General features: G+C 53.0%; 1 protein-coding gene across 8 annotated transcripts; it reads left to right on the top strand.

The window, feature by feature from the left end:
• The first annotated feature begins 1,841 nt into the window (after positions 1-1,841).
• On the top strand, positions 1,842-24,254 carry SGK2 (serum/glucocorticoid regulated kinase 2). 8 transcript variants are annotated; one of them, XM_066387755.1, is made up of 15 exons: positions 1,842-2,016; positions 5,948-6,137; positions 7,284-7,326; positions 7,884-7,933; positions 8,455-8,512; positions 8,679-8,762; positions 9,644-9,775; positions 10,803-10,915; positions 11,208-11,244; positions 12,180-12,266; positions 14,889-14,984; positions 15,893-16,048; positions 19,392-19,481; positions 21,361-21,565; positions 23,949-24,254. In XM_066387755.1, exons 3-14 carry the CDS (start codon positions 7,285-7,287, stop codon positions 21,523-21,525), a joined length of 1,110 nt encoding a protein of 369 aa, XP_066243852.1. In that variant the 5' UTR covers positions 1,842-2,016; positions 5,948-6,137; position 7,284; the 3' UTR covers positions 21,526-21,565; positions 23,949-24,254. The 8 variants fall into 8 exon arrangements, with proteins under 8 accessions (XP_066243852.1, XP_066243854.1, XP_066243856.1 ...); XM_066387757.1 differs by lacking the exon at positions 23,949-24,254 and adding an exon at positions 23,440-23,833 and having other exon boundaries at positions 5,977-6,137; XM_066387759.1 differs by lacking the exon at positions 23,949-24,254 and adding an exon at positions 23,440-23,833 and having other exon boundaries at positions 9,647-9,775.
• The last annotated feature ends 389 nt before the right edge of the window (positions 24,255-24,643 follow it).

Here is a 24,643-nt window from a genome sequence, read left to right as displayed (position 1 = left end):
AGTTAAATGATGTTCAATGCCTACCTTACACCATATATAAAAATCAACCCCTAGCCCTGGCCGGTTGGCTCAGTGGTAGAGCGTCGGCCTGGTATGCAGGAGTCCCGGGTTTGATTCCCGGCCAGGGCACACAGGAGAGGCGCCCATCTGCTTCTCCACCCCTCCCCCTCTCCTTCCTCTCTGCCTCTCTCTTCCCCTCCGGCAGCCAAGGCTCCATTGGAGCAAAGTTGGCCCAGGCGCTGAGGATGGCTCCATGGCCTCTGACTCAGTCGCTAGAATGGCTCTGGTTGCAACAGAGCAACGCCCCAGATGGGCAGAGCATCGCCCCCTGCTGGGCATGCCAGGTGGATCCCTGTCGGGTGCATGCAGGAGTCTGACTGCCTTCCCATTTCCAACTTCAGAAAAATACAAAAACAAAAAAACCAACAAAAAAAACTGTCTTTGGGAATGCAGGGGAGGAGGGGCTTGGTGGAGCTGAAACAGGACAGCTCCAGAAAGGGGCAGGCCCCGGGGCTCGGCCCTGATTTGCTTGGTGCGCTTGGGCCAGCTGCCACCCCTCGGTGGATGGGGAACCATCACGTGCTGATGGGTGTGTGGAGGGGGGAGTGGAGCATACAGGGCCCCTTCAGGGCACATTTGAGCAGGCAGGTTTTAAAGCACTAGAATGACTGGGAAGTTGCCGTTTTAATGAAAAACCTAATCAGAGAAAGCAGCGAGGCGGTCAGATTGGGTTGCCTGCTGAGGAGGGGTCTCTGGCTGGGTGGAGGTTTTCTTACCTGTCCAGCAGGCCCGATCCTGTCCCTCCCCTGAGTTAGAACCCTCAGCCTGGGTACCTTCAGCTCAACCGGGGAAACTCTTCCCTTTGTGAGAGCTGGAGAGGCTGAGCCCTGGTTCCTGGGTCTCGGGTCTCTGAAAGGCCGAGTGTGGCATGGCCTCTGCCAGCTATGGTTCTCCCAGGAGGGTGCCCGGATGGTGCCAGCGCAGGAGAGTTCTGGACAACAGGCTTTGGCTCAACACGAGAGAGCGCGGGAGGTGTCCGGCACGAGCAGCCCCTCCCTGGAGGTGTCCACAAAAGGGCTAGTCACAGAGGCTGGTGGTCCTGTAAGGCAGTGGTCCCCAACCTTTTTTGGGCCACGGACCGGTTTAATGTCAGAAAATATTTTCACGGACCGACCTTTAGGGTGGGACAGATAAATGTATCACGTGACCGAGACAAGCGTCAAGAGTGAGTCTTAGACGGATGTAACAGAGGGAATCTGGTCATTTTTTAAAAAATAAAACATTGTTCAGACTTAAATATAAATAAAACGGAAATAATGTAAGTTATTTATTCTTTCTCTGCGGACCTGTGTACCAAATGCCCCACGGACCGGTACCGGTCCATGGCCCGGGGGTTGAGGACCACTGCTGTAAGGGACCAGCAGACAGGAGAGCTGTGTGTGACAAGCCCATTGGATGGTCAGTTCTCAGGCTCTAAGAGAAAGGGAAATGGATTCAGCTGATGGAGTCGGGGAAGGCTATGTGGGAGAGTGAGCATTTAAGCTGAACTTGGGAGGGCGAGGGTGAGAGTTCAGACAAAAGACATGTGACAGTCTTGAGAGGGACTTCAGAGACCCTCCCTGTGAGTCAGGACACAAAGCATATCACCAATGCCCCTGAGGCTCAGGGAGCTGAAGTCACTTGCCCAAGGTCACCTAATTTGTGCAGTAGCTTTTAAAAGTTCAGAGGGTCCCCAGAGCAGGGCCTTTGAGGAGCCACTGGGTGCAGCCAGCATCGTGATTCAGATCCGGTGGTTAATTAGTAACTGGAAGGCCCTGCAGTCAGCTGTCAGCTGGTAGGGCCAGGCGGTTGAACTTGAGCCGGTTTGGGAGTCTGAGTGAGTGAGTGACAGGTTGCTCCTGACTGGGAAGGTTGTTCCCGGCAGTTCAGGACTGAGGGGACCATGCAGAGAGCCAGGAGGTCAGAGCGGTGTTTGAGGCTGCTCCCCAGGACCTGAGCTGGGACCCAGAGTTTCAGGTGAGAGGCTCAGCTGTGAGCACAGCACCGGCCTGCCAGCCTGATGTCCGCCAGATTGACTAACTGGTTACCTAGCTAACTTCCTTCCTAACTACCTCCTTACTTCCTTTCTTTCCTAACACCCTTCTTCCTACTTCCCATTTTTTCTTCCTAACTCTTCTCTCTCTCCCTTTCTTGCTTCCTTCTTTCCTGATTTTCTTTTTTCCCAACTTCTTTCCCCCGATCCCTCCTTCCTTTGCCTCTCCCTTTCCAGCTACCCAACTGTCTTCCTTCCTAACTCACCAGTTTACATCCTCACTTCCTTCCCACTCACCTCACGCCTTCCTTTCCTAAATTCCTAACTCGTTCCTGACATTCCATGCTTTGGCGTCAGACTGCCTGGATTCCCATCTCAGTTATGTCATTTACGAGCTATGTGGCTTTGACCAAGTCACTTCACCTTTCCAAGCCTCAGCGCCCTCCTCCTTCAAACAGGGAAGATGATAGCTTCCTAACCCAAGGCATTGTTGGAACAAAATCATCAAGCTGGCACTTGGGTCGCACTGTCACTGATGGGTCGTTGGCGTGGCCTGGGCGGGCAGGGGTGTAAATGAGTCAGTCACAGTAGAGGGAACACAGCTGCAACAACAGAAGCAGGTGCAGAGAAGGGGGCAAGAAGCCTTAGGAGCAGAGAGCTGCTCAGGTGTGGGGGTCACAGTCAGGGTGACGGGAAGGTGATGGTGGGCAAGGGGCACGTCAGAGTTCCCAGCAGGACTTAGAAGCTTTACACAGAGGTACAAAGATTTAAAAGGGAAAATAACCTAAGCCACTGTCACCTTGGGTCATGGTTCCTCCAGACCTTTTCCTGTACACTGATGTCTGTGTGCATGCTTGTCTCGGTCTGGGACTCCTGGCATTTTGAGAGCTGTTTTTATTGTTGTTTTGTTTCACTTGACACTGTAGCACATACGTGTGCCTGCTTCAGCTTACATAGGCTCGTATATTGGTTTTGTTTGTTGCTGGGTAACTTTCCGATTTATGTGTGTGTCCTGTAATTTATCTTATCCATTTACTCCTTGATTCATTAGTCCAATATGTACAGCGCCCCGGCTGTCTTTCGGGCCCCGTTCTAGTTGTTGGGCAATCAAAGGTGGCCCTCGTGGAACTGGTGTTCTCCTTCCAGGCAGAAAGTAAAGTGTCGCATGAGAAGGTGACAAATAGTGATGCGTGTTACAGAGTAAAATGTAAAGCAGGACTGGCTTGGGAGAGAATGAATGGCCATCCTGGCCTGCTCAGGACTGTACTGGTTTTAGCGCCAAACGTCCCACATCCTGACAAACCTGGAAATCCCTGACAAACCAGGACAGCCAGTCACCAGCAATCAGAAAAGGCCTGTCTGAGAGGTCACCTGTGGGCAGAGACCTCTATGATGTCAGTGGGAGGCAGCCGTGTGTGCCGATGGCTGGGGGACGAGCATCGTAGGCGGAGGAAACGTCGGTGCAAGAGGCAGGAGGCCGGAGGCCACTGTGTGTTTGGGGGCGGGGCAGCCAGGAAGCCAGAGAGGCTGGAGCTCCGTGAGAGGAGAGCAGTGGAGATGAGGTGGAGGTGGAGGCAGGCGCCAGGCCAGGTGGAATCTCGTAGTAGACCTTAGTCAAGACTTCGGATTTTGATCCTCCAAATGATGGGAAGTCATGGGAGTTTGGGCAACAATTGCACATGATCTGATTTATGTGTTTAAAGAGTCACTCTGGCTTTTCGTGGGGAAAGATGATATTGGGTAATGATAGAAGCAGAACCCCTGGGGCAACCATCGCAGTAACCCATGCAAGCGATGCTAGCTGCTCAGGCAGGGCGGTCCAGCAGTGGGTCTCTGGATGCATCTGGCAGCTAGAGCCTAGTGGGATTTCTCGGAGGTGTGGAGGCGGGGTGAGGGTGCCAGCTTTCTAGGATGATCCAGGTTGCTGGCCTGAACTTCTGGGAAGGCGGCAGTGCTGTTACGGAGCAGGAAGAAGCGGCCAGGAAGAGTGGACGGAATGTAGTGGAGACTCAGTTTAGACGCATCAAGTCTGAGAAGCCCCCGGATATCTAACTGGTCAAGTGTCAAGGAAGCAGTTAGCATTGAGGAGGAATCCGAACCAGAGAGGTATGCTTGGGTTGGAGAGACCCAGAGGCTCCTGAAGTCATGTGGGAGACACGGGCATGTCCCATCCTTCCAAGATGCTAAGATGAGATGAAGAATTCATCTCTGGTTCTGGTACATGGAAGTCACTGTTTTGGTGCCGTTTGGGATGAAAGCCTGTGTGTAATGGGTTCAAAAGAGAAAAGAAAAGGCATGGAGACAGTCTAGACCACTCTTTCAGGGAGCTGAGCTTGGGGGACAGAGAAACGGACAGTATCTGGATAGGGATGTAAGGTCGAGAGAGAGAGCTACTACAGCCGGCGGGCGATGTTCCGAGGTGCCTCATGGTGGCACATTTAGGTTATGATAATCACTGCTATTGTTTTCCTGTTCTCAACAGTGCTGCTGAATGAAGGGCCAGTCAGGGTGTTGTTATTGAAAAGAAATGTCCTTGTTTTGGGTGTGTGTTTTGTCAACACACATCTCGCCCATCTGTGTATTGGTTCAACATTTCTGTTTGGTTGGAAGATGGTAGGCTCTGATATTGTTCGCTTGGGTTTCAATGGCTGACACACCAGAGCCCACAGAGAACCCCCAAGGCCACTAGGCTCAGGTCCCCCCCGACCAACCCCCTTGGCCCAAGCCCCATCGATCTCTCCACTGTGGTGAATTGCAGAGGTCTGGATGTGGCACGTGGTAGCCACTCAGAAAGTTCCAGAAGAACAGGCGCTGTGTCAGGCCCTGTAAACTGCATTTCTCAGAACACCCCTGCTGAGTTCCGGGGCAGAGGAGGGCCCCTGTGAATATCTAATTATTACACCAGGCGGCAAGCACTTCCTGAGCCAAGTGCCCACTGGGACCATGTTCCCTCCTCTTACATAGCCGGGGAGCTGTGGGCCAACCGGCCCTGTCCTGGGGTCAGCAGGCCAGAGCCCTGGATAGGCCAGCAGGGAAAGGCCCAAACAGCCAAGTGCTCGGCAGTCAAAGGCCAAGGCCAGCTGGACTGAGCCAGACACCTGGGCTCCAGGTTTCTCTCGAACATCTGCAGGTTCTCAGGAGGTGACGGGCTCGCAGCTGCCATGGTTGAGGTCCTGGGACCTCTTCTTCAGTCCCAGATGGTTTCCATCAGGCCTGGATAGGCCCCAGGGAGCGTGTCTTCTTATAGACAACCCCCCCAAAATGCTCCAATATGCACCAACATGAATATAAACACCCAGCGATGACATATATATATATATATATATATACATATACACACACACACCTGTGGTTACACTGTCCCACACACGTATCCATAGACATTCACACTCATCTGCACTCACACATGTAGACATCCACACGCAGACTCACATGTAGATACCTACATGCAGACTCACACATGTAGATACCTACATGCAGACTCACATGCATACACACAAGCACACTAACACACATAACCATACACCCGGACACATCAACACATTATGCAGAAACCCCCTGAAGCACACACACATACACACTGAGAACACATAGTCCCAGATGCACGGACACACAGGAATATTATACAGACACAGTCACCATGACACACACTACCAACAGAACACAGGCAGTCATCTACAGGGATTCACATGCAGACACAAATACCTTGACATATAGGGACACACAGGTATACCAGACAGACAGACAGACAGGCTGAAACACATCTGCACAGGAAACACCTGCTCTCACACCCAGACCCACTCGCACGCACTCTGACAAGCCCGCAGTCTCCAGGGCCCTCTTGCAGCTGTTGCCCACCCCCGGGGGAGGCGATGTCCCCCGAGGGAACAGAGGTGTCTCCCTTCCCATCTTAAGCTCTGCTGGGGCCGGCGTGACATCAACAGCCCCCTGGATGCTGCTGGGAGCTCCGAGCTGGGACCGGGCCGGCGCCAGGCACAGACACTCCAGCCCTTGTTGGGAGAACAGAAAGAGGCTCTCTGTCCACTGCCCATCCTCCAGCTCCCACTGCTGTATCTCCCACCACCCCCTCCTCGGGCTGGTGCAGGTACGTGGGGCTGGGGAGGCCAGGGCCTGGCAGGGAGCCACAGGGTCAGCACAGGGGAGCGTGTGGCAGCGCCGTGGGCCCAGGCCGCGCACACCAGGCTGCACTCCCTGTCGGGCAGTTCTGCAGCTTGCTGTCTCGGGACACCGTGGAGCTGGAGGACCCTCTCCCTTCCCCTGTGGTCGCTGTCTCGGCTCCCAAGGGGGACAAGGGGTGGTGCTTGCCAGTGTCCCCTTGTAATGATGTGCAGTGTCTACCCAGAGAGGCCGGGCTGCAGCCTGCCTCACAAAGGACCAAGGCTGTGGTCTTGGGATGCACAGTACCCAGCAGCTCCCGCAAGCAACCGGGATGTGAGGTGAGGTATCAGCCTTTGGCCTTGACCTTCCAAGCAGGGCTGGAGCCTGGGGCCCTGGACACCCTAAGCCAGGGCCTAGATATGCCAGACTCCTCTAGCCTGCAGGGTGGGGGCAGGAAAGACACGAATGGCTGCATAGACCAGCTGATCTGTTTAATCTCAGCTAGACACTGGCCAGTCTGGAGTCTCTTCATGGCATCAGCCCACGGCCCCCAGGGCAGGTGCCCTTCAGGGGCACTAGGCAGACGTCCTTGTGGCAGACAGACGGCACAGAGCCTGTGCGGGGCTGTCTGCAGGAACGCAGGGTAGCAACAGGCCTGTGTCAGAGCCTGGGGGGCCCCGCCTGCCCCTCACTCGCCACGTCGTCTTGGCAAGCCCCTTTCTAGGCCTCAGGCTCCTCACCTGTGAAATGGGGGGAAGGATGCAGGCTTTATGCTCTGCTAGGCTCCTTCCAGGCCTGGCCATCCTGGACTTCTGGAGTTGCCTGGCCTCACAAGGACCTTGCTACCCTGGCTGTCCCCAGCCCTTGAAGAAGACTCAGCCTGGGAGGGGCCACCCCTGACCATCCTCTCTCCTTCCCTCCTGAGGTGTCTGATTGGAAAAGCTGGGTCCAGTGGGTGTCATTTCTTGTCCCATGCAGGGGTGCTGGCTTCAGGGGGAGAAGCTTGGGCTGTGGCAGGTGCACGATGGGGCTGGGGAGGGTTGGGGAGGGCAGGGAGGGTGGGTTCCTGAAGCCCTAGCTCTCCTGCCTGCTCCTCCTGGTGCCCCCAGCACCCACTGTACCACCGTTACAGGATGGACTCGACTCCTAGCCCGACCGGGTCCCCCAGTCCACAGGTGAGTGGGTCTTGGTTCCCCTACCCACCACCAGGGGGCTCACTTCCTTACATGGCTCAGGAACCGTTTGGAAGCACCGGCCAGGCAGGTGGGCTATCCCAGACAGGACTGGGGGGCCAGCAGGGGTCACTCTGAGCTCACAGAAATGGGCCATTTCCGGGGCAAATAGAGAAGAGCCTTGTGCAAAGGCTTCAAGAAGTACATGGGGTGGGAAAATCATGGGATCAGCCCTGAGGACTCCTGGGTTCTAATAATGCCCTGGAGCTGCTGTAAGTCCTCAGCCCTCTCTGGGCCCCAGTTTCCTCACCCTCACAATCAGCACGAAAGCCAGCAGCCTCCCAAGGCTGTTGTGAGAAGCAGATGAGATGGTGGGTGGGGGTGGGTGGGTAGAGGGGTAGAAGGGAGGGAGGGGGAGAGGGGGCAGGGAGGGAAGGTAGGAGGCAGGCAGCCTAGTAGAGATGTTAGAGAATGGGTCAGGGCCTGGGCCAGGGAAAAGGGAAAGGGCCAGGAGGTAGGGTCCTTTCATCTTAATCACCTCTTTCTGTAAACGTCTCTAGGCCTCAAGGGCCAATGGAAATATCAACCTGGGGCCTTCAGCCAACCCAAAGTGAGTTCTGGTCTCTCCAGCAACTTCCATTCCCGGTTCCTCTCATACCTGGCTCCCCCAACCTTGGGAATAAAGTCCAAGTTCCCTGGTCGACCTTCAGGACCCTCTGCCATCTGGGCCAGAACCACCCCCCAGCTTTGGCTCCCACTAATTCCCTAGCCTCCGCCCATGCGGAGAAGAGCCCTGGGCCTGACGCCCCCGAGGTCTGCACTGTTCCCAGCTCCCCACCCTTCAGGCCCTTCTCGGGCTTTGCAGCCAGATTCCTCGCCTTCTACGCAGTTGCGTCTGGTTTTCTCCCCACCTTATCTGTTGTTTACTGGATCGTGGGATTCCCCAGGTGCAGGGCCGGTCTCGTCAGCCGCCTCTTGGCTGGAAGAGCGTGGCATTCTTCAGCGGGGAGGAACCTTGGCTATAGGCCTGTATCCCCTCACCTTCAGAGTGAAAAAGAAGACTGGGTTTGATCTCAGGACCAGGATTCGCAAGCTTGCAAACGCTGACCCGTGTTCTTCCTCTCCCCCCAGTGCCCGGCCCACCGACTTCGACTTCCTCAAAGTCATTGGCAAAGGGAACTACGGGAAGGTGAGTGGCATGGTGCGAGTGGGAGGCCTGGCTCGCTCCTCCTCCGGCCTCCTCCACCCCCGCCTGTCACTCGCATGTGCGAAGAGTGAGCTCACAGCCTGCAGAGTCAAGGGGGCCATCCGAGGAGTGGTCACCTGTGGGGCCCTGTGTTGCTGCTTCCGCTCAGGTCCTGCTGGCCAAGCGCAAGTCCGACGGGATGTTCTACGCCGTGAAAGTGCTACAGAAAAAATCTATCTTAAAGAAGAAAGAGGTACCAGAACTCAGGCATAAGAACTTCCTTTCTTCCTCCTCAACCCCCAGGCTAAGGTGGCTTCCCAAGATGGGTCCCAGCTGTGAGGGGTCCATGGGTGCAGAGGGGGTCACAGCAGGGGGCCAGGTGATGTCCAGCATGCTGACCCTTCTTCAGGAAGGCAGGCCAGAGCCGCTTCACGCACAGGCCTGGAGGAGGGGCCAGTCCCAGCTCTGTGCCTTCCTCTGGGAAACTGAGGCCCACTCGGTAGACAAGTCCTCTGCCCTGTCTAGATGCCCGCCTCCCCATCTGTAATCCGGGGTCACACTTCCTACTCTCCAAGGCCCTCCAAGCCACAGCCATCCTGAAGTTCCAGATGCTCTAACTGACTTGAGTCTTTAACTCCAACCCCTCTAGCGGGGAGAGCAGGCCCCGAGAGAGGGTTGAATATCCGATCAGAGGACTCAGGAGAGGAAATGAACACTAACAAGGGCATCATGGGGGTGGGTCAGGGAGGTCTTCCTGAGGGAGGTGGCCTGGCAGCAGACCTTGAAGGTAGGGCTCAACAGTCTGAAACGAGGGTGCTCACACAGGGGAAACAACATGTACAAAGGCGTGAATGTGGCCTCGTTAAGTCAGTAATCATATATGCTTTGCTTATCATCCCAGCTGGGGGGTGGGGCAGGGGTTTCTGATCTGGGGGCTGGAGCTGCACCCATGTGGCCTGGCTGGGGATGAGGCTGACCACACAGAATCCTGAGTTCTAGACAAGGAGCTGGGCCTGGCAATACGGAGCCAGAGCGGGTGTCTGAGGAGGGGCACTGGAAGGTCCTGGGCAGGGCGGCCCCTGCCCGGGGGGCCCGGTGGGCTGTGACATATCCCCCGTCTGTGTGACCCCACAGCAGAGCCACATCATGGCAGAGCGCAACGTGCTTCTGAAGAACGTGCGGCACCCCTTCCTGGTGGGACTGCACTACTCCTTCCAGACCCCCGAGAAGCTCTACTTCGTGCTCGACTACGTCAACGGAGGAGAGGTAGGTGGGGCCGCGGGAGCTGCCCATCCCGCGCGCCCGGTGTACCAGGTTCCGGAACGACCTCGCGGCACCCACGCAACACACCCACGTTGCAGCAGAGGAAGCCGAGGCTCAGGAGCTGACGCCCTGGCTCAGGGCCCCCAGCCCGTACCTGGCAGGGCCAGGACTGGAATGTGGGTCCGCAGAACTCCCTCCTGCAAAGCTACCCAGGCTGACCCAGACGGGCCTGGGACAGACAGGTCGATGTCAGAGGAGCCCTGTGGTCAAGATTTGCAATGCCCCCGTTCTACACAAGAGGCTGCGGGTGGGGGTGACCTGTCACTGTGGCCAATGGAGACCTGAGGCCCCCTGGTGACCCAGAAGCTGGAAGCTGAGCTCCTCCTGGACTTCACTCTGGCTTTCTGGGCAAAACTCAGTGGGGCCCCCTCAGTCGACCCAGATTTAAGCTCTGTGACCTCATGCCTTTTGGCTTGATGCCGAGAGGAGAGCTCTGTCCTGCATCCCTAAGTCCCCTGGTAGAGGGGAAAGGCCTTTCGAGCCAGCAAAACAGAAAGCAATTGGCCCATGGGCCGTTCTCACCTGGGCTGAGTTTGACTCAGCGGTTATAACCTTTTCACCTGGGTTGGAGGAAAACGTATCTTTGAACCAGCAGTTTCAAACCCCACCTCCGCCCGCTGCAAGCTGCCTGACCTTGGCAAGTCATTTGACAGCTCTGACCCCTCCCATTTCCTCTGAGAAGAGACCAGCATTATCTTTCATGCCTTGAAGGTGGTCCTGGGGGTTAAATGAGATAGGAGAGGTGAAAGCTTCCGGGTTAAAGCCTGGAACACAGTAGGTCCTCAAACCATGCTAATGACTCTCTCCTGCTGACGCTTTGGACACCCCCGACCTCTGTACAGGCTAGAGGCCAGTATGCCCTTGGTTGTCCGCGTACACTGCAGCTCAGAGAGGGGGTGCCTTGGCCAGCTCCCCCCCCCCGGGAGCTGGAACCCCAGGAAACCCTCTCACGGGCGACCTCCCCCTCCAGCTCTTCTTCCACCTGCAGCGGGAACGCAGGTTCCTGGAGCCCCGGGCCCGGTTCTACACCGCCGAGGTGGCCAGTGCCATTGGCTACCTGCACTCCCTCAACATCATCTACAGGTGAGGCCTGCCTGTGGCCCGGAGCCAGGCCCGGCCTCTGCCCCAACAGCCAGGCCTTGTGTGGGCCCCTAAGTCCTGATGGAATCCCGGGGAACCTGGTCCTTTGAGGAGAATGCCCCCAGTGGGCGGGGGGAGCCTCCTCCTTTCTAGGCTCGAGTGCCCATCCTTCCTGGGCTCCCCCGGACATCTCTGTGAGCCTCCATGAGCAGTCCTCCTCCAGGACCCTAGGTCCTCAACTGTCCCCACTAAGTGGCTGAGCCATCACAGCGTGCTCTTCTCCCGTGTCCTGCAGGGACCTGAAACCAGAGAACATTCTGCTGGACTCCCAGGTTTGTGTGTGTGTGTGTGTGTGTGTGCGCGTAGTGGCACGTGTGTGCTGTGTACCCACAGTGTGTGTGCATGGGTGTCCATGCATTGTGTAGGGATGCGTTCAAATGTGTGTGTGAACATGTGCCCACACCTGTGTACATGCACGTATGTGTGCATCACATGCACACCAGACCATGTGTATAGGAACATGTGTGTGTACAGGAGGTTTACAGAGGGCAGGGGTGGAGCCAGGTGGAGGCTCAGGGATCGTGTAATCCCTCCTTGTATTAGCCTGGGGTCCCCGGAAACAGACCCTGAGATGAAGCATTGGGTGCAGAAGGCAGGACTGGGCAGAGGAGGAGGCTCATCTGCATTGAGGTTGCAAGTGCGACCTCCGCTGACCTTATAGGCTGGAGGGCCTGAGCTGGAGTGGCTCTTTCAGAACTGTTCCAAATTGAGGCGGGTAGGCGGGGCATGTGTGCCCTGCATGTTAGTCATTGGGAGGGGATCGCCCTTTGGGAGGGGCAGAGCGGTGGGTGAGAGCAATGTCCCGGCATGGGGGGGGGGGGGCAGCACAGCTCCTAACGGGGAGATTCAGGCAGAGCCCAGCAGTCTCCCCTCACTCTAACCACCTGCCCACAAGGCGTGGCTGCTCTCAGGGTCCTCAGCCCTCTGTGAAAGGGGCTGCTGCCACCAGGCCCCTCCAGCGAGCCCATTCTGGAGCTGCCGATGTTGTAGGGCACGGACTGAGTCTGTGATGAGCAGGGAAGATGGGAGAAGGCCATCTCCCCAACTTGTTCCCCCGTGCTGCTCCCAGGCCAAAAGCCCCGGGCCCCTGAGTAAAGCCTCAGCCTGTGCAGGGACAGCAGACCCACAGCTGCTGCCCTCAGGTGTGGCCTCTGGGCTCTGGGGTCAGGCCTGCCATGCCTTTATCTTAGACCACCCGCCTCTGCAGGGACACGTGGTCCTGACTGATTTTGGCCTCTGCAAGGAAGGGATGGAGCCGGAGGAGACCACGTCCACATTCTGCGGCACCCCCGAGGTGAGCTAACCCTCCCAAGAGGAGGCAGGCCGTGAGAGGCTGAGGCCACAGCTCCTGATCAGAGGCGACAGGTTACGCCTCAGGGGGTTACCCCTTCCACCCAAGCACTTCCCTCGGGCTGCCTGGGCACTCAGCCATGGTTTCCTCACCTGTGTAGTGAGAGCATCAGCTCTGGGGGCTGCTGGGACCCGGCCAGCTGCTGGTGACTCCACCAAAGTGATGTCCAACAGAAATAGAGAAATGCAGACCACATAGGCAATTAAAGGTTTTCAGCAGCTGTGCTTAAAAAGTAAAAAGAAACTTGTGAAATTAATTTTAATAATATATTCTAATTAGGCCAATATGTACAAAATAGTGTCATTTTAACATACAATCAAAATAAAGTTGTTGAGCCATTCTTTTTTTTTTTTTTTTTGACAGACAGAGAGAGGGACAGCTAAGGACAGACAGACAGAAAGGGAGAGAGACGAGAAGCATAAATTCTTCATTGTGGCTCCTTAGTTGTTCATTGATTGTTTTCTCATATGTGTCTTTTTTTTTTTTAACTTTTTTTTGTTGTTGTTGTATTTTTCTGAAGCTGGAAACGGGGAGGCAGTCAGACAGACTCCCACATGCGCCCGACCGGGATCCACCTGGCACGCCCACCAGGGGGTGATGCTCTGCCCATCCGGGGCGAAGCTCTGTTGTGACCAGAGCCAGTCTAGCGCCTGAGGCAGAGGCCATGGAGCCATCCCCAGCGCCCGGGCCGTCTTTGCTCCAATGGAGCCTTGGCTGCGGGAGGGGAAGAGAGAGACAGAGAGGAAGGAGAGGGGGAGGGGTGGAGAAGCAGATGGGCGCTTCTCCTGTGTGCCCTGGCCGGGAATTGAACCCGGGACTTTCGCACACCAGGCCGACGCTCTACCACTGAGCCAACCGGCCAGGGCTCATATGTGTCTTTTTTTTTTTTTTTTTTTACAGGGACAGAGAGAGAGTCAGAGAAAGGGATAGACAGGGACAGACAGACAGGAACAGAGAGAGATGAGAAGCATCAATTATCAGTTTTTCCTTGTGACACCATAGTTGTTCATTGATTGCTTTCTCATATGTGCCATGATCGTGGGGCCTTCAGCAGACTGAGTAACCCCCGCTCGAGCCAGTGACTTTGGGTCCATGCCAGTGAGCTTTTTGCTAAAGCCAGATGAGCCTGCGCTTAAGCTGGCAACCCCGGGGTCTCAAACCTGGGTCCTTCCGCATCCCAGTCCAATGCTCAATCCACTGCGCCACCGACTGCTCAGGCTCATATGTGTCTTGATGGGGAGGCTACAGAAGAGCAAGTGACCCCTTGTTCAAGCCAGAGACCTTTGGGCTCAAGCCAGTGGCCTCGAGGTTTCTAACCTGGATCCTCTGTGTCCCATTTTGGCACTCTATCCACTGTGCCACTACCTGGTCAGGCTCTTTTTTTATTATTACTGTATTATAAATCTTTGAAATCAGGGTGCATTTTACACTGATGGGCCATCTCAGCTCAGACCAGCACATTTTAAGTGTTTGGGGGCCACATGGGGCCAGTGGCTGCTGTACTGGACCACACTGTCCTTCCTACAGGGTCAAGTCTGTGTGCAACAGAAGAGCTGAGCCTGACCATTAAGAGCAGGGCTGCCCTGGCTGGTTGGCTCAGTGGTAGAGCGTCGGCCTGGTGTGCAGAAGTCCCGGGTTCGATTCCCGGCCAGGGCACACAGGAGAAGCGCCCATCTGCTTCTCCACCCCTCCCCCTCTCCTTCCTCTCTGTCTCTCTCTTCCCCTCCCGCAGCCGAGGCTCCACTGGAGCAAAGATGGCCCAGGCGCTAGGGATGGCTCCTCGGCCTCTGCCCCAGGCGCTAGAGTGGCTCTGGTCGCAACAGAGCTATGCCCCGGAGGGGCAGAGCATCGCCCCCTGGTGGGCAGAGCGTCGCCCCCTGGTGGGTGTGCCGGGTGGATCCCGGTCGGGCGCCTGTGGGAGTCTGTCTGACTGTCTCTCCCCGTTTCCGGCTTCGGAAAAATACAGAAAAAAAAAAAGAGCAGGGCTTGCAAGAAACACTGTTCTGCCCTCTTCTAGCCACCACGAGCCTGGAGGCTTGACATTTGTGGGTCTCAGCAGTAACTCACACACCTGTCTGTCCTGCCAAGGCTTCCACGCACTGTCCTTCCACCAGTCATGACCCTTGGACCTGGGACGGAAGGGGTCACTAGTTGCTTAGACAGACATCTGGGTGGGGCTGTGGGCTGACGCTCCTCCCGACCTGGCCAGGGGCAGGACTTTAGCTGCTCTGTTTGTCTCCCTGTTCTAGATAATTGGGTTTCAGATCTCAGCTGGGCCTCCTCAGTTTGGTTTTAGGGTAGCCAACGGACAGATGACCTCTCTGGGCAGGAGCCATTGCGTCTGGCAGGGTGTCTGGCTGGCCTCCCAAAGCCTGACAGCCCAGCCATCTCTTCCCAGGACATCACCAGGAGCAGAGAGCAGGGGATATGGCTCCCTGACTCGTGTAGGAGACATGTGGCCCCAATATGTCATCTCTTCCATGATTTTTTTCTCCAAGTGCCTTGTTTTCAAATGGGGAGACTGAGGCTGAGGGTCTTTCAGATAAGTGTGTTTCCCTTCAACAGTACTTGGCTCCTGAAGTGCTTCGTACAGAGCCTTATGATCGGGCGGTGGACTGGTGGTGTTTGGGGGCCGTTCTCTACGAGATGCTGCACGGCCTGGTGAGTAGGGTGCAGCTCTCGGCAAGGGACACCTGGCTCTGGGAGAGAGGGGGCGGGGCTCTCCCTGGCATCACCCGCTCAGGCTCCTCCATCTCGTCACTCTGAGCTAGAAAAGATGATACCACAGTGAACGTAAGGATATATATATATTTACTCATGTCTGTTCAGTACTTTGTAATACGCTATCTCCCATGTTACTCCTTTGGTGCCTCGAAATAGCCTTTGGAGGGTGGCTGCAAGAAATGGAGTTGTTCCTAATTTACTGACAGGGAAACTGAGGTCCAGAAAGGTCTCAGTGCTGGCCGGCTGTGGACTCAGCCCTGGACCCGATTGTAGGCTGCCCGCTTAGGTGGAGGCCCGTGGAGGCTCTCCCCAGGCCAGGCTGCACCCTGGGGCGGCCTCACCCTCCGAGCTCGGTGGGTGCGAAGGAACAGGCTCTGAGAGTCTGGGGAAGGATGAGCTGGCAGAGGAGAGAGGAGCTGGGGCCAGAGCATCAGGAAAGACGGGCTCCGGATACGGTTTGGGGCCTGACTCTCCTTCTAGCCATGCCACAGGCTTTAATGTCGCTGAGCCTCGTCTTCTCGTCTGAAACATTGCTACCTGTCTCCAAGGATGGTTGTGAGGCTGGGGTGGAAAGATGAAGGGGAGGGTGGGGACTTGGCAAAGTACAAAGTTGGTACACAAGCCAGAGTTAGAGGTGGGAGAGAGGTTGCTCCTAGGAGGTCCACAGCTCTCCACTGTGCTGGGAGCCCAGAGTCCTTGTTCCTCTCCAGTCGGCCATGTGAGCCACTGTATGAGACACGGGTCTGGCTGAATCCCTCCAGTGACCCAGCTCCGCCCCAAGTCTCTCTGAGACCCGTGTCCACTTGAACATGGATGACCCTCCAGCTCTCTCCCTCTCTCCCCAGCCACCCTTCTACAGCCGAGACATATCCCAGATGTATGAAAAAATTCTGCATGAGCCACTGCAGATCCCAGGAGGCCGGACGGTGGCCGCCTGTGACATCCTGCAAGCCCTTCTCCACAAGGACAAGAGGCAGCGGCTGGGCTCCAAATCAGACTTTGTAGGTGACTTGCCAGAGGAGGACTGGCCCCTTCCTGTGGAGGCAGCTCAGAAGCACAGTGACACGCATCCAGCTGTCCTGTGAAACTGAGCACTGCTCATTCGTTCATTTGGAAATTCACAGCTGCTGCTGCCTGATTACTTCATTCAGTCTAGTTCTTATATTCAACCCATATTTACTGAGCACTTACTCTGTGCCAGATGTTGAGTTAGGTGCTAGGAATTCAATAGACTTGGTCTCTGTCCTTATTAAGTTTTATTGGGGGGAGGGCAGACAACTAACAAACATTATATATAATTTTTACAGAGTATGACAAGTATCAGGAAATAGGTGGACAATGAGCTGAGATAGACAGTATTGAGAGGTGGTAAATTCCCACTGGCATGGTCAGGGAGGTCTTCTCTGAGGAGGTGACAATTAAGCTGAGACTTGAAGTATGTGAAGGAACCACTCCTGCAGAGCTGGGAGGAGGCAACCCAGACACAGGGCAGCATGTGCAAAAGTCCTGTGGTAGGAATGAGGAAGAGAGTGATACGCTTTAGGGTATTTTGAGCAGGGGTGCAGTAAAACCCAATTTAAGAAATTCCTCTGCCTGACCAGGCAGTGGCGCAGTGGATAGAGCATCGGACTGGGATGCCGAGGACCCAGGTTCGAGACCCCAAGGTCACCAGCTTGAGCGCGGGCTCATCTGGTTTGAGCAAAAGCTCATCAGCTTGGACCCAAGGTCGCTGGCTCGAGCAAGGGGTTACTCGGTCTGCTGAAGGCCCATGGTCAAGGCACATATGAGAAAGCAATCAGCCCTGGCCGGTTGGCTTAGTGGTAGAGTGTCAGCCTGGCGTGCAGGAGTCCCAGGTTCGATTCCTGGCCAGGGCACACAGGAGAAGTGCCCATCTGCTTCTCCACCCCTCCCCCTCTCCTTCCTCTCTGTCTCTCTCTTCCCCTCCTGCAGCCAAGGCGCCATTGGAGCAAAGTTGGCCCAGGTGCTGAGGATGACTCTGTGGCCTCTGCCTCAGACGCTAGAATGGCTCTGGTTGCAACAGAGCAACACCCCAGATGGGCAGAGCATCGCCCCCTGGTAGACGTGTCAAATGGATCCCGGTCGGGCGCATGCGGGAGTCTGTCTGACTGTCTCCCCGTTTCCAACTTCGGAAAAATACAAAAAAAGAGAGAAAGCAATCAATAAACAACTAAGGTGTCGCAATGCACAACAAAAAACTAATGATTGGCCTGACCTGTGGTGGCGCAGTGGATAAAGCATCGACCTGGAAATGCTGAGGTCACCGGTTCAAAACCCTGGGCTTGCCTGGTCAAGGCACATATGGGAGTTGATGCTTCCAGCTCCTCCCCCCTGTCTCTCTCTCCTCTCTCTGTCTCTCTCTCTCCCTCTCTCTCTCCTCTCTAAAATGAATAAATAAAAAATTAAAAAATTAAACAAACAAACAACAACAAAAAACTAATGATTGATGCTTCTCATCTCTCCGTTCCTGTCTGTCTGTCCCTGTCTATCCCTCTCTCTGACTCTCTCTGTAAAAAAAAAAAGAAAGAAAGAAAGAAAGAAATTCCTCTGGCTTCTGTGCAGAGTGGACTGGACAGGCTTTTCACAAATCTCTGAGTACTTTCTCTTCGCCAGTTCCCTGGCTGGGCACTCAGGATATAGAGAGGAATAATTCACAGTCCTCTCCCTTAACAAGTTTATTATATATGTTTTTATTTAAGTAGCATTAAAAAGACAATCTTACATTCTCTACTCAACAAAAAATCACTTGGGTTAATGACAGGAAGCCCACAGTACTCTCTTCCCTAGAAGTCTATTTTCTCTATGAGCATCATGGTTGAGATGCCTGGACTAGGACACAGGCTGCCTGCATTCAGATCCCTCCTCCACCCCTTACACTTAATGTCTCTCTGTGAACTGCTTCCCCGTCTGTAATAACAGCTCTGAGCTCGAAGCTGCTACAAAGATCAAATGGATTAAGATATGCAAAGCACTGAGGCCAGTACCTGGCACATAGTGAGTGCTTTTTAAGTGTTTTACCAACAGCCCTACATGTCAGATACTGTGAAGTGTAACAATATTTAGGGCATTTGCCTACCTATCCCTGGCCCACTTAAGGAATGGGGCTTTCATGAAGGCTGGTCCATGCCTTCTTTTTTTTTTTTTTTCATTTTTCCAAAGCTGGAAACAGGGAGGCAGTCAGACAGACTCCCGCATGCGCCCGACTGGGATCCACCCGGCATGCCCACCAGGGGGTGATGCTTTGCCCCTCTGGGGCTCTCTCTGTTGCATCCAGAGCCATTCTAGCGCCTGAGGCAGAGGCCACAGAGCCATCCCCAGCGCCCGGGCCATCTTTGCTCCAATGGAGCCTCGCTGCGGGAGGGGAAGAGAGAGACAGAGAGGAAGGAGAGGGGGAGGGGTGGAGAAGCAAATGGGCGCCTCTCCTATGTGCCCTGGCCGGGAATCGAACCTGGGGCTCCTGCATGCCAGGCCGACGCTCTACCGCTCAGCCAACCGGCCAGGGCCTGGTCCATGCCTTCCAGGTGGAAATTTATATCTTAAAAAATTTGTAGGATTTCAATAATAAAATATACTTTCACATAGATCAAAATTCAAAGAATATTCAGAAAATGTCCCTCCAGCTACCTAGTTCCTTAATTTAAAGACAATCAGTGTTAGCAGTTGGGTATCTGCAATATTTTGGATCTGGCTTTTAACAAGCCCAGAAAGTGGTATTGTGATATAGAAGAATCATCCTTGGAGAAACACAGATGGACAGAGGTCCTGCTGGGCGGGACAGGAGGAAGTCGGTGCTGACCCTGGTCTGGAGTAGGAAAGCAGTGCTGAGACACGCCCAGGGCCGAGTCCTAGGGTCTGGGACTCTGAAGCTCTTCTTGGGGCTTTCCTTCCTAACCTTCCATCGTGAGCTCCTCTGTCTGTTTCTCTGGGTTGCATTCTGGAAGAGTCAAAATGCACTAGGCAGCATGAGACAGGATCCCCAAGACCGCCCAGGAACCCCAAAGGCAGGTTTCGCTGTCTTGTTCAGTGATACAGCTCCAAAGCCTACCGTGGTGCTGGCACAAAGTAGGTGTTCAGTCAATACATACGGAATAAACAGATGTCATCAGGGAAGAGGGTTTGGGTTCCTGACGATGGCAAAGAGGAGAAGACGGCTGCAGAATGCTCCGTCGTCCCAGGAAGCCAGCCGGAGGTGGAAGTTACTTTCTCACTAAGTGTTTAGGACTTGACAGCCGGTTGGCGGTAGAGTTGGAGCTCGGGGTCAGGTGGGGTTGGGGTGGGAGCACCGAATAGTGAAGGCTGCTTCTGATCAGCACGTTCTTCCCGCAGCTTGAGATAAAGAACCACGTATTCTTCAGTCCCATAAACTGGGATGACTTGTACCACAAGAGGCTGACTCCACCCTTCAACCCAAACGTGGTAAGAGGTCACCGCGTTGCGGATCCTGGGTTGGCAGGGCTGGTGGGTGTTGGGAGGGTATCCGGGCCAACTCTGTACAGACGGAGAAGCCAGGGGTCCAAGAGGCTCCATGATTTGTCCAAGGCCACGCGGTGAGTCAGAGGCAGACCTGGTCCAGAACCCAGCAGTCCAGACCGCCAGTGCAGCACTGTGTGATGAGCCATCGCCCGCTCCCTTCTTTTTAGCACCAATAACTCTCAATGCACAGCCCTTTACAGTTTTTAAAGTGCTCTGTGTCACATAGCACACCCAGACGGAGCCACGCCCGGTGAAGGCATTTTTTTCCCTACAGTTAGCTTTTTCCCTGATAATAAAAATGGCATGTATTCATTGTAGGAAGTATGTAAAACACAGAGGAGAAAAAACTTATTATCTCACTACCCAAAAGAAACCGTAACTGGCATGTTTCCTTCCAGTTGTTTTTCTATGTGTTTTTTATATGTCATATTTTATTTCTTTATTTTTAAAATTTTTATTGAATTTATTGGAGTGACACTGGTTAATAAAATTACATAGGTTTCAGGTATACCGTTCTATAATACATCATCTGTACATTGTATTGTGTTTACCACCCCAAACATAGGTCATATTTTATTTATTTATTTTTTAATTCTTTTTAAATTTATTCATTTTAGTGAGGAGAGGGAGAGACAGAGAGAGAGAGAGAGAGAGAGAGAGAGAGGAGAGACAGAGAGAGAGAAGGGGGGAGGAGCTGAAAGCATCAACTTCCATATGTGCCTTGACCAGGCAAGCCCAGGGTTTTGAACCGGCGACCTCAGTATTTCCAGGTCGACGCTTTATCCACTGCGCCACCACAGGTCAGGCCATATTTTATGTATATAGATCTCCCACCTCACCCCCATTTTTTTTCTAAAAAGTATGTTATTATTTTCCCAAGTCACATAAAATTTGATTAGGATCATTTTAAGTAGCTCATACTATTTCAACCCTATGTTGGTGACATAATTTATCCAACCATGCTCCTTATGGTGAACTTTACGGTATTACCATATTTTATTTATCATAATATACAAATGAACACCTTTAAGTGTCTTTGTTTGCCTAAAGCTCTGATTATTTCCTTGTACGGATTCCAGATGGGGAATGACCAGGTCAAAGAATGTGCATGTTTCTAGGTTCTTGACTCATCCTGCCCTCGCTGTGTGTTAGGGCGTACAATCTACTTCTGACCAGTAGAATCTGCTGGAGAATTCTCATCTTACCCTCTGTAGCACATGTGTTGTTTTTTACTTTGCACATTTGTTAAGCATTAACCCATATTAAACGGATGGAGAAAGAGACTCCACTTCTGGATGGGAATGGAGAATTTGTGACCATCTTTATAACACCTCCCTCATAGGTCTTCCTGCAGAATAGCTGAAGCAATCTCTACCATATGACCCTATTTGATGTTTTTTTATAAGATCTATCAACATCAACACCCAAAATTATCTATCTGTGTACATGCTTATTATCAGTCCTCCTACCCCCTGTATAATATAAGCTCCATGAAAACAGGGGCCCAGTCTGTTTTGTCCTCCTGTATTCCCAGGGCCATGGACAGTGCCTGGTAGGCATTCTATAAGTACACATTGACTAGACTAGTCTTAGGGCTATTGTGGAGCAGGCAGGGAGGGTGCAGGGGGTTAGAGGAACTGATATGTGGTTATTGGACCTTGTGGAATAAAATAACCGATGTAAATGCATGAGTAAGTGACAGTTAAGTAAGGGTATCCAGAAGGCACTCGGAGTGGGGAGCTAACGTCCCTCTCAGGGCTGGTGGGTTTCTTTGGCAGCCCTGACCCCAGTGCTCCCTTCTCATCATCGGCTTATATCACAGGCAGGACCTGCTGACTTGAAACACTTTGACCCAGAGTTCACCCAGGAAGCCGTGTCAAAGTCCATTGGCTGCACTCCCGACACCATGGCCAGCAGCTCTGGGACCTCGAGCGCGTTCCTGGGATTTTCCTATGTGCCCGAGGATGATGCGGTCCTGGATTCCTAGAAGGAAGTGTCCGTGAAACCTCTGAAGACGGCAGGTGTCTGTAAGGAATGGCCTTCAGCTGCTGGAACAGAGTCTCCAAGTGACGAGGGCTTAACTAAGATTAGTTTTTCCCAGCACATAAAGAATCGTGTTTGGTGGTCCAGGGCTGGTACAACGGGTCATCAGCTACTCAGGGGCTTTCTGTATGTTGCTCTGCCATCCTTGGCAAATGGCTTCAATTCAGTGGCTACATTACCATAAGGTGGTAACTGGAGCTCTAGCCACTGCTCTTGTGTTCTGGGCAGGGGGAAAAAAGGGAGGGAAGGAGGGAAAAGCAAAAGGACACTTGTACAGAGTTTCCCAGAAGCCCAACCCAATGACTTCTGCTCATTAACCACCCATGCCCACCTGGAATGGAGGCTGGGATGTGTGACTTACTAGCTGGCACAGCATTACCCCTAATAACACAGGCATTCTGACTCTAAGGGAGGAGGGGGAAAACATTGGGTAGGCAACCAGTGAGCTTCTTGGCCTTTAGATTTTGACCTCGAATTGTAAAACGACAGAGAGGCGATAAGCCTATATATATAGGGTATCACCCAGTATCCTCTTATTACTCTATGCTGATGGCATCTTTCGTTGTTGTGGGTAGTACTAGACATTTGTAATTAGGTTTGTCTGCCTGGCATTGGAACCCATTCCTATATTCAGGGAATTGCCTATGGAAGAGGGGCCATAAATTCCTCCACTTACAGTAGCTGAAAATCTAGTGACTTTTCCAGCCTCCCCTGCAGCCAGCCAGGGCCAGGCATGTGACCCAGGGATGCACCTGTGCCAGACTGTGACTCAAAGAAGGGCCTGGGAGCTCTCTTTCATGTGGTAGCTGTGGTGAGGGCACCCACAAAACCAAGTTCATGGTGTCGAAGTGGCAACAATATAAATGTAGTAGTTGAGACTCAGTGGCGGCGGCAGTGGCAGCAGCATCTTCATATCAGTGCTGTGCTGCCATTCCCATCATTCCTGGGCAGCCTTGAGTATCTTCCTCTAGCTCTTGAATGATTTTGAGAGCTTCTGATCCTGTTAATACCCTCCTTTTGGGCTTAATTGGCCAAAACCAGCTTCAGAACACCAGCCTATGCTGTACCAGTTTCTGTGCTAGACTCTTTCAAGTCTACTATCACTTTTTATCCAAACAGCCCTAAAGTAGGAACTATCACCGTCCCCTTTTTACCAGTGAGAAAACAGGGTCAGAGAAGTTGTTCCTTGCCTGAAGGTCACCTAGCTAATAAGGGTCAGAGCTGGGACTTAGAGCCACATAAACTAACTCCAGGGCTCTCACATGGAACCTTTGTGCTCATCTGCCTCTCACTCTATTAGGTCCAACAGAATGGCTGTCCAAATCTCTAATGAGAACCAAGTCAGGGATTGATCAGAATAAGCTAGGTGGTGGGAAATGGGGTGTTGAAGTGGAAACATTCAACTGGAGGCTCATGGTCTGAGCCTGGCTGCCAAGTTCACGCTGTGCTCCGTCTTACCTGCCCCTCTATGTTTGGCATGTCTAAGGCCATGGGGAACCCAGGCCTTGGACAGGGCTGGATGCTGTGCAGGCTTGGTGACCAGAGCTTCCCAGTGACCCATGGAACCCCATATACTATTCAAGATTAGTCATTTTTCAAGATAATTCTGGACAGAACATGAGCACGTCACCTCATGAATTCAGAACACCATGCACTTGTAGGATGGGTCATGCTGCTTTATGTCAGTGGAAAGTGGTTTTTTTGCACAAACCTGTGGTTCGTCACCTACTTTTGAGCGATCTTATCAGCTTTTTGGTTTGTGGATGAGAGAGGAACTTTCTTAACATCAGTGTGTGCTGTGGTTTTTGTTGCCTTTTCCTCTTAACTCAGTCCCACTCTCTCCCTTCCACTTTTCCAGGGCAGCTTCCTTGCCCCAGGGATTATAGGGGATAAAGCCGAAGACCATGGGAAACATACCAACGGCACTGACACTGACAATGGAAACCAAGCTGGGTCAGGAAGAGCTGTTCTTACCCTTTGATATGCACTGAGAACTCTAAAACACTCTGATTTGATTTCTAGCTTAATAGTGTCTGTTAACTGAGAAATATGGAACATTAAGGAGGGGCCAGAATTCCCCTGACTTCCTACAGCAAAAAGCAAGAGATATAATTATCTGAAACATGCTAGTACTGTCAAAAGTACACAGTCTGCTATGGATTGTGAAATGCACAATGGTTCTATCTGTTCTAAGACTGTAAGATCACACAATTTTCACAAGGTTAGAAAATAAAAATGAAGAAAAACTATGATATTGAATTGATCATGCTATGCTTATGTTTACTGAGCACATGCTGAGTGTTACATGTATTATCTACAATCCTCAAAGTAAGCCAGCACTTAGAAATAATTAACCTATCTTTATAGATAAGAAACGTTTGCCCAGAGAGATTAAGCAACTTGCCCAGGGTCACCCAGCTGGTATAAGGCACAGTCAAGAACTGAACTTGGTGGCAGCAGAAGGATCCAGAGACTGTCCCAGCACTCAAGTGGCACAGCCTACTCTCTCTATGGTGGAAATACATCGTTTCCATTTTTATCCCTCACTGAAGACTGTATTCACTCCATTTTGCACTAAAACATAGTATCCCCAGAAGAGAATTTTGAATCCTCCTCCTCCACTTTTTAACTTTGCAATGACAATACTTGTGTAACGGCAACAAGAGTTGTGTGTGTGTGTGTGTGTGTGTGTGTTTCAAGATCCCCAAACTCCTACCACTCTGTACAGAAATTCAAATCGAAACTGTCCGAAGTCTTTGCTCTCATCGGGTAGTGGCACTGCACAAACCCCGCACGCTCAGCGCACGGAGCGCTCGGCATCTGGTTTCATGCACAGGGCAATGGCTCTTTCGCATAAGCAGCTCCTCCAGCCAGGAACTCGCTTCCCAGCCCTTGCCTTAATGAATACAACTCTTCTTTCACATCTGTGCTCATCGGGGGCGCCTTTCTGCCCAGCTCCGGTCCCTAGCTATTCCCTTAAGACAGTTTATATATTTACTTTTATGTAGGATCTGGACAGGTCTAACTCATCAAAGACAACTATTTAATGCCACCTTTCTCAC

The sequence above is a fragment of the Saccopteryx leptura genome, chromosome 5 (assembly GCF_036850995.1).
Source record: "Saccopteryx leptura isolate mSacLep1 chromosome 5, mSacLep1_pri_phased_curated, whole genome shotgun sequence".
Lineage (NCBI taxonomy): Eukaryota > Metazoa > Chordata > Mammalia > Chiroptera > Emballonuridae > Saccopteryx > Saccopteryx leptura.
The sequence above is the reverse complement of the archived record's forward strand: the minus strand, read 5'-3'. Positions and strand labels throughout refer to the sequence as shown.

What these genes read in the sequence shown, in the direction of transcription:
- SGK2 (XM_066387755.1), top strand. Translation starts at nt 7,285, where the DNA reads ATGGACTCGACTCCTAGCCCGACCGGGTCCCCCAGTCCACAG. An exon ending in CCGGGTCCCCCAGTCCACAG is followed by an intron (nt 7,327 to 7,883) that starts GTGAGTGGGTCT and finishes AAACGTCTCTAG; the next exon opens with GCCTCAAGGGCCAATGGAAA. An exon ending in ACGAGATGCTGCACGGCCTG is followed by an intron (nt 14,985 to 15,892) that starts GTGAGTAGGGTG and finishes CTCTCTCCCCAG; the next exon opens with CCACCCTTCTACAGCCGAGA.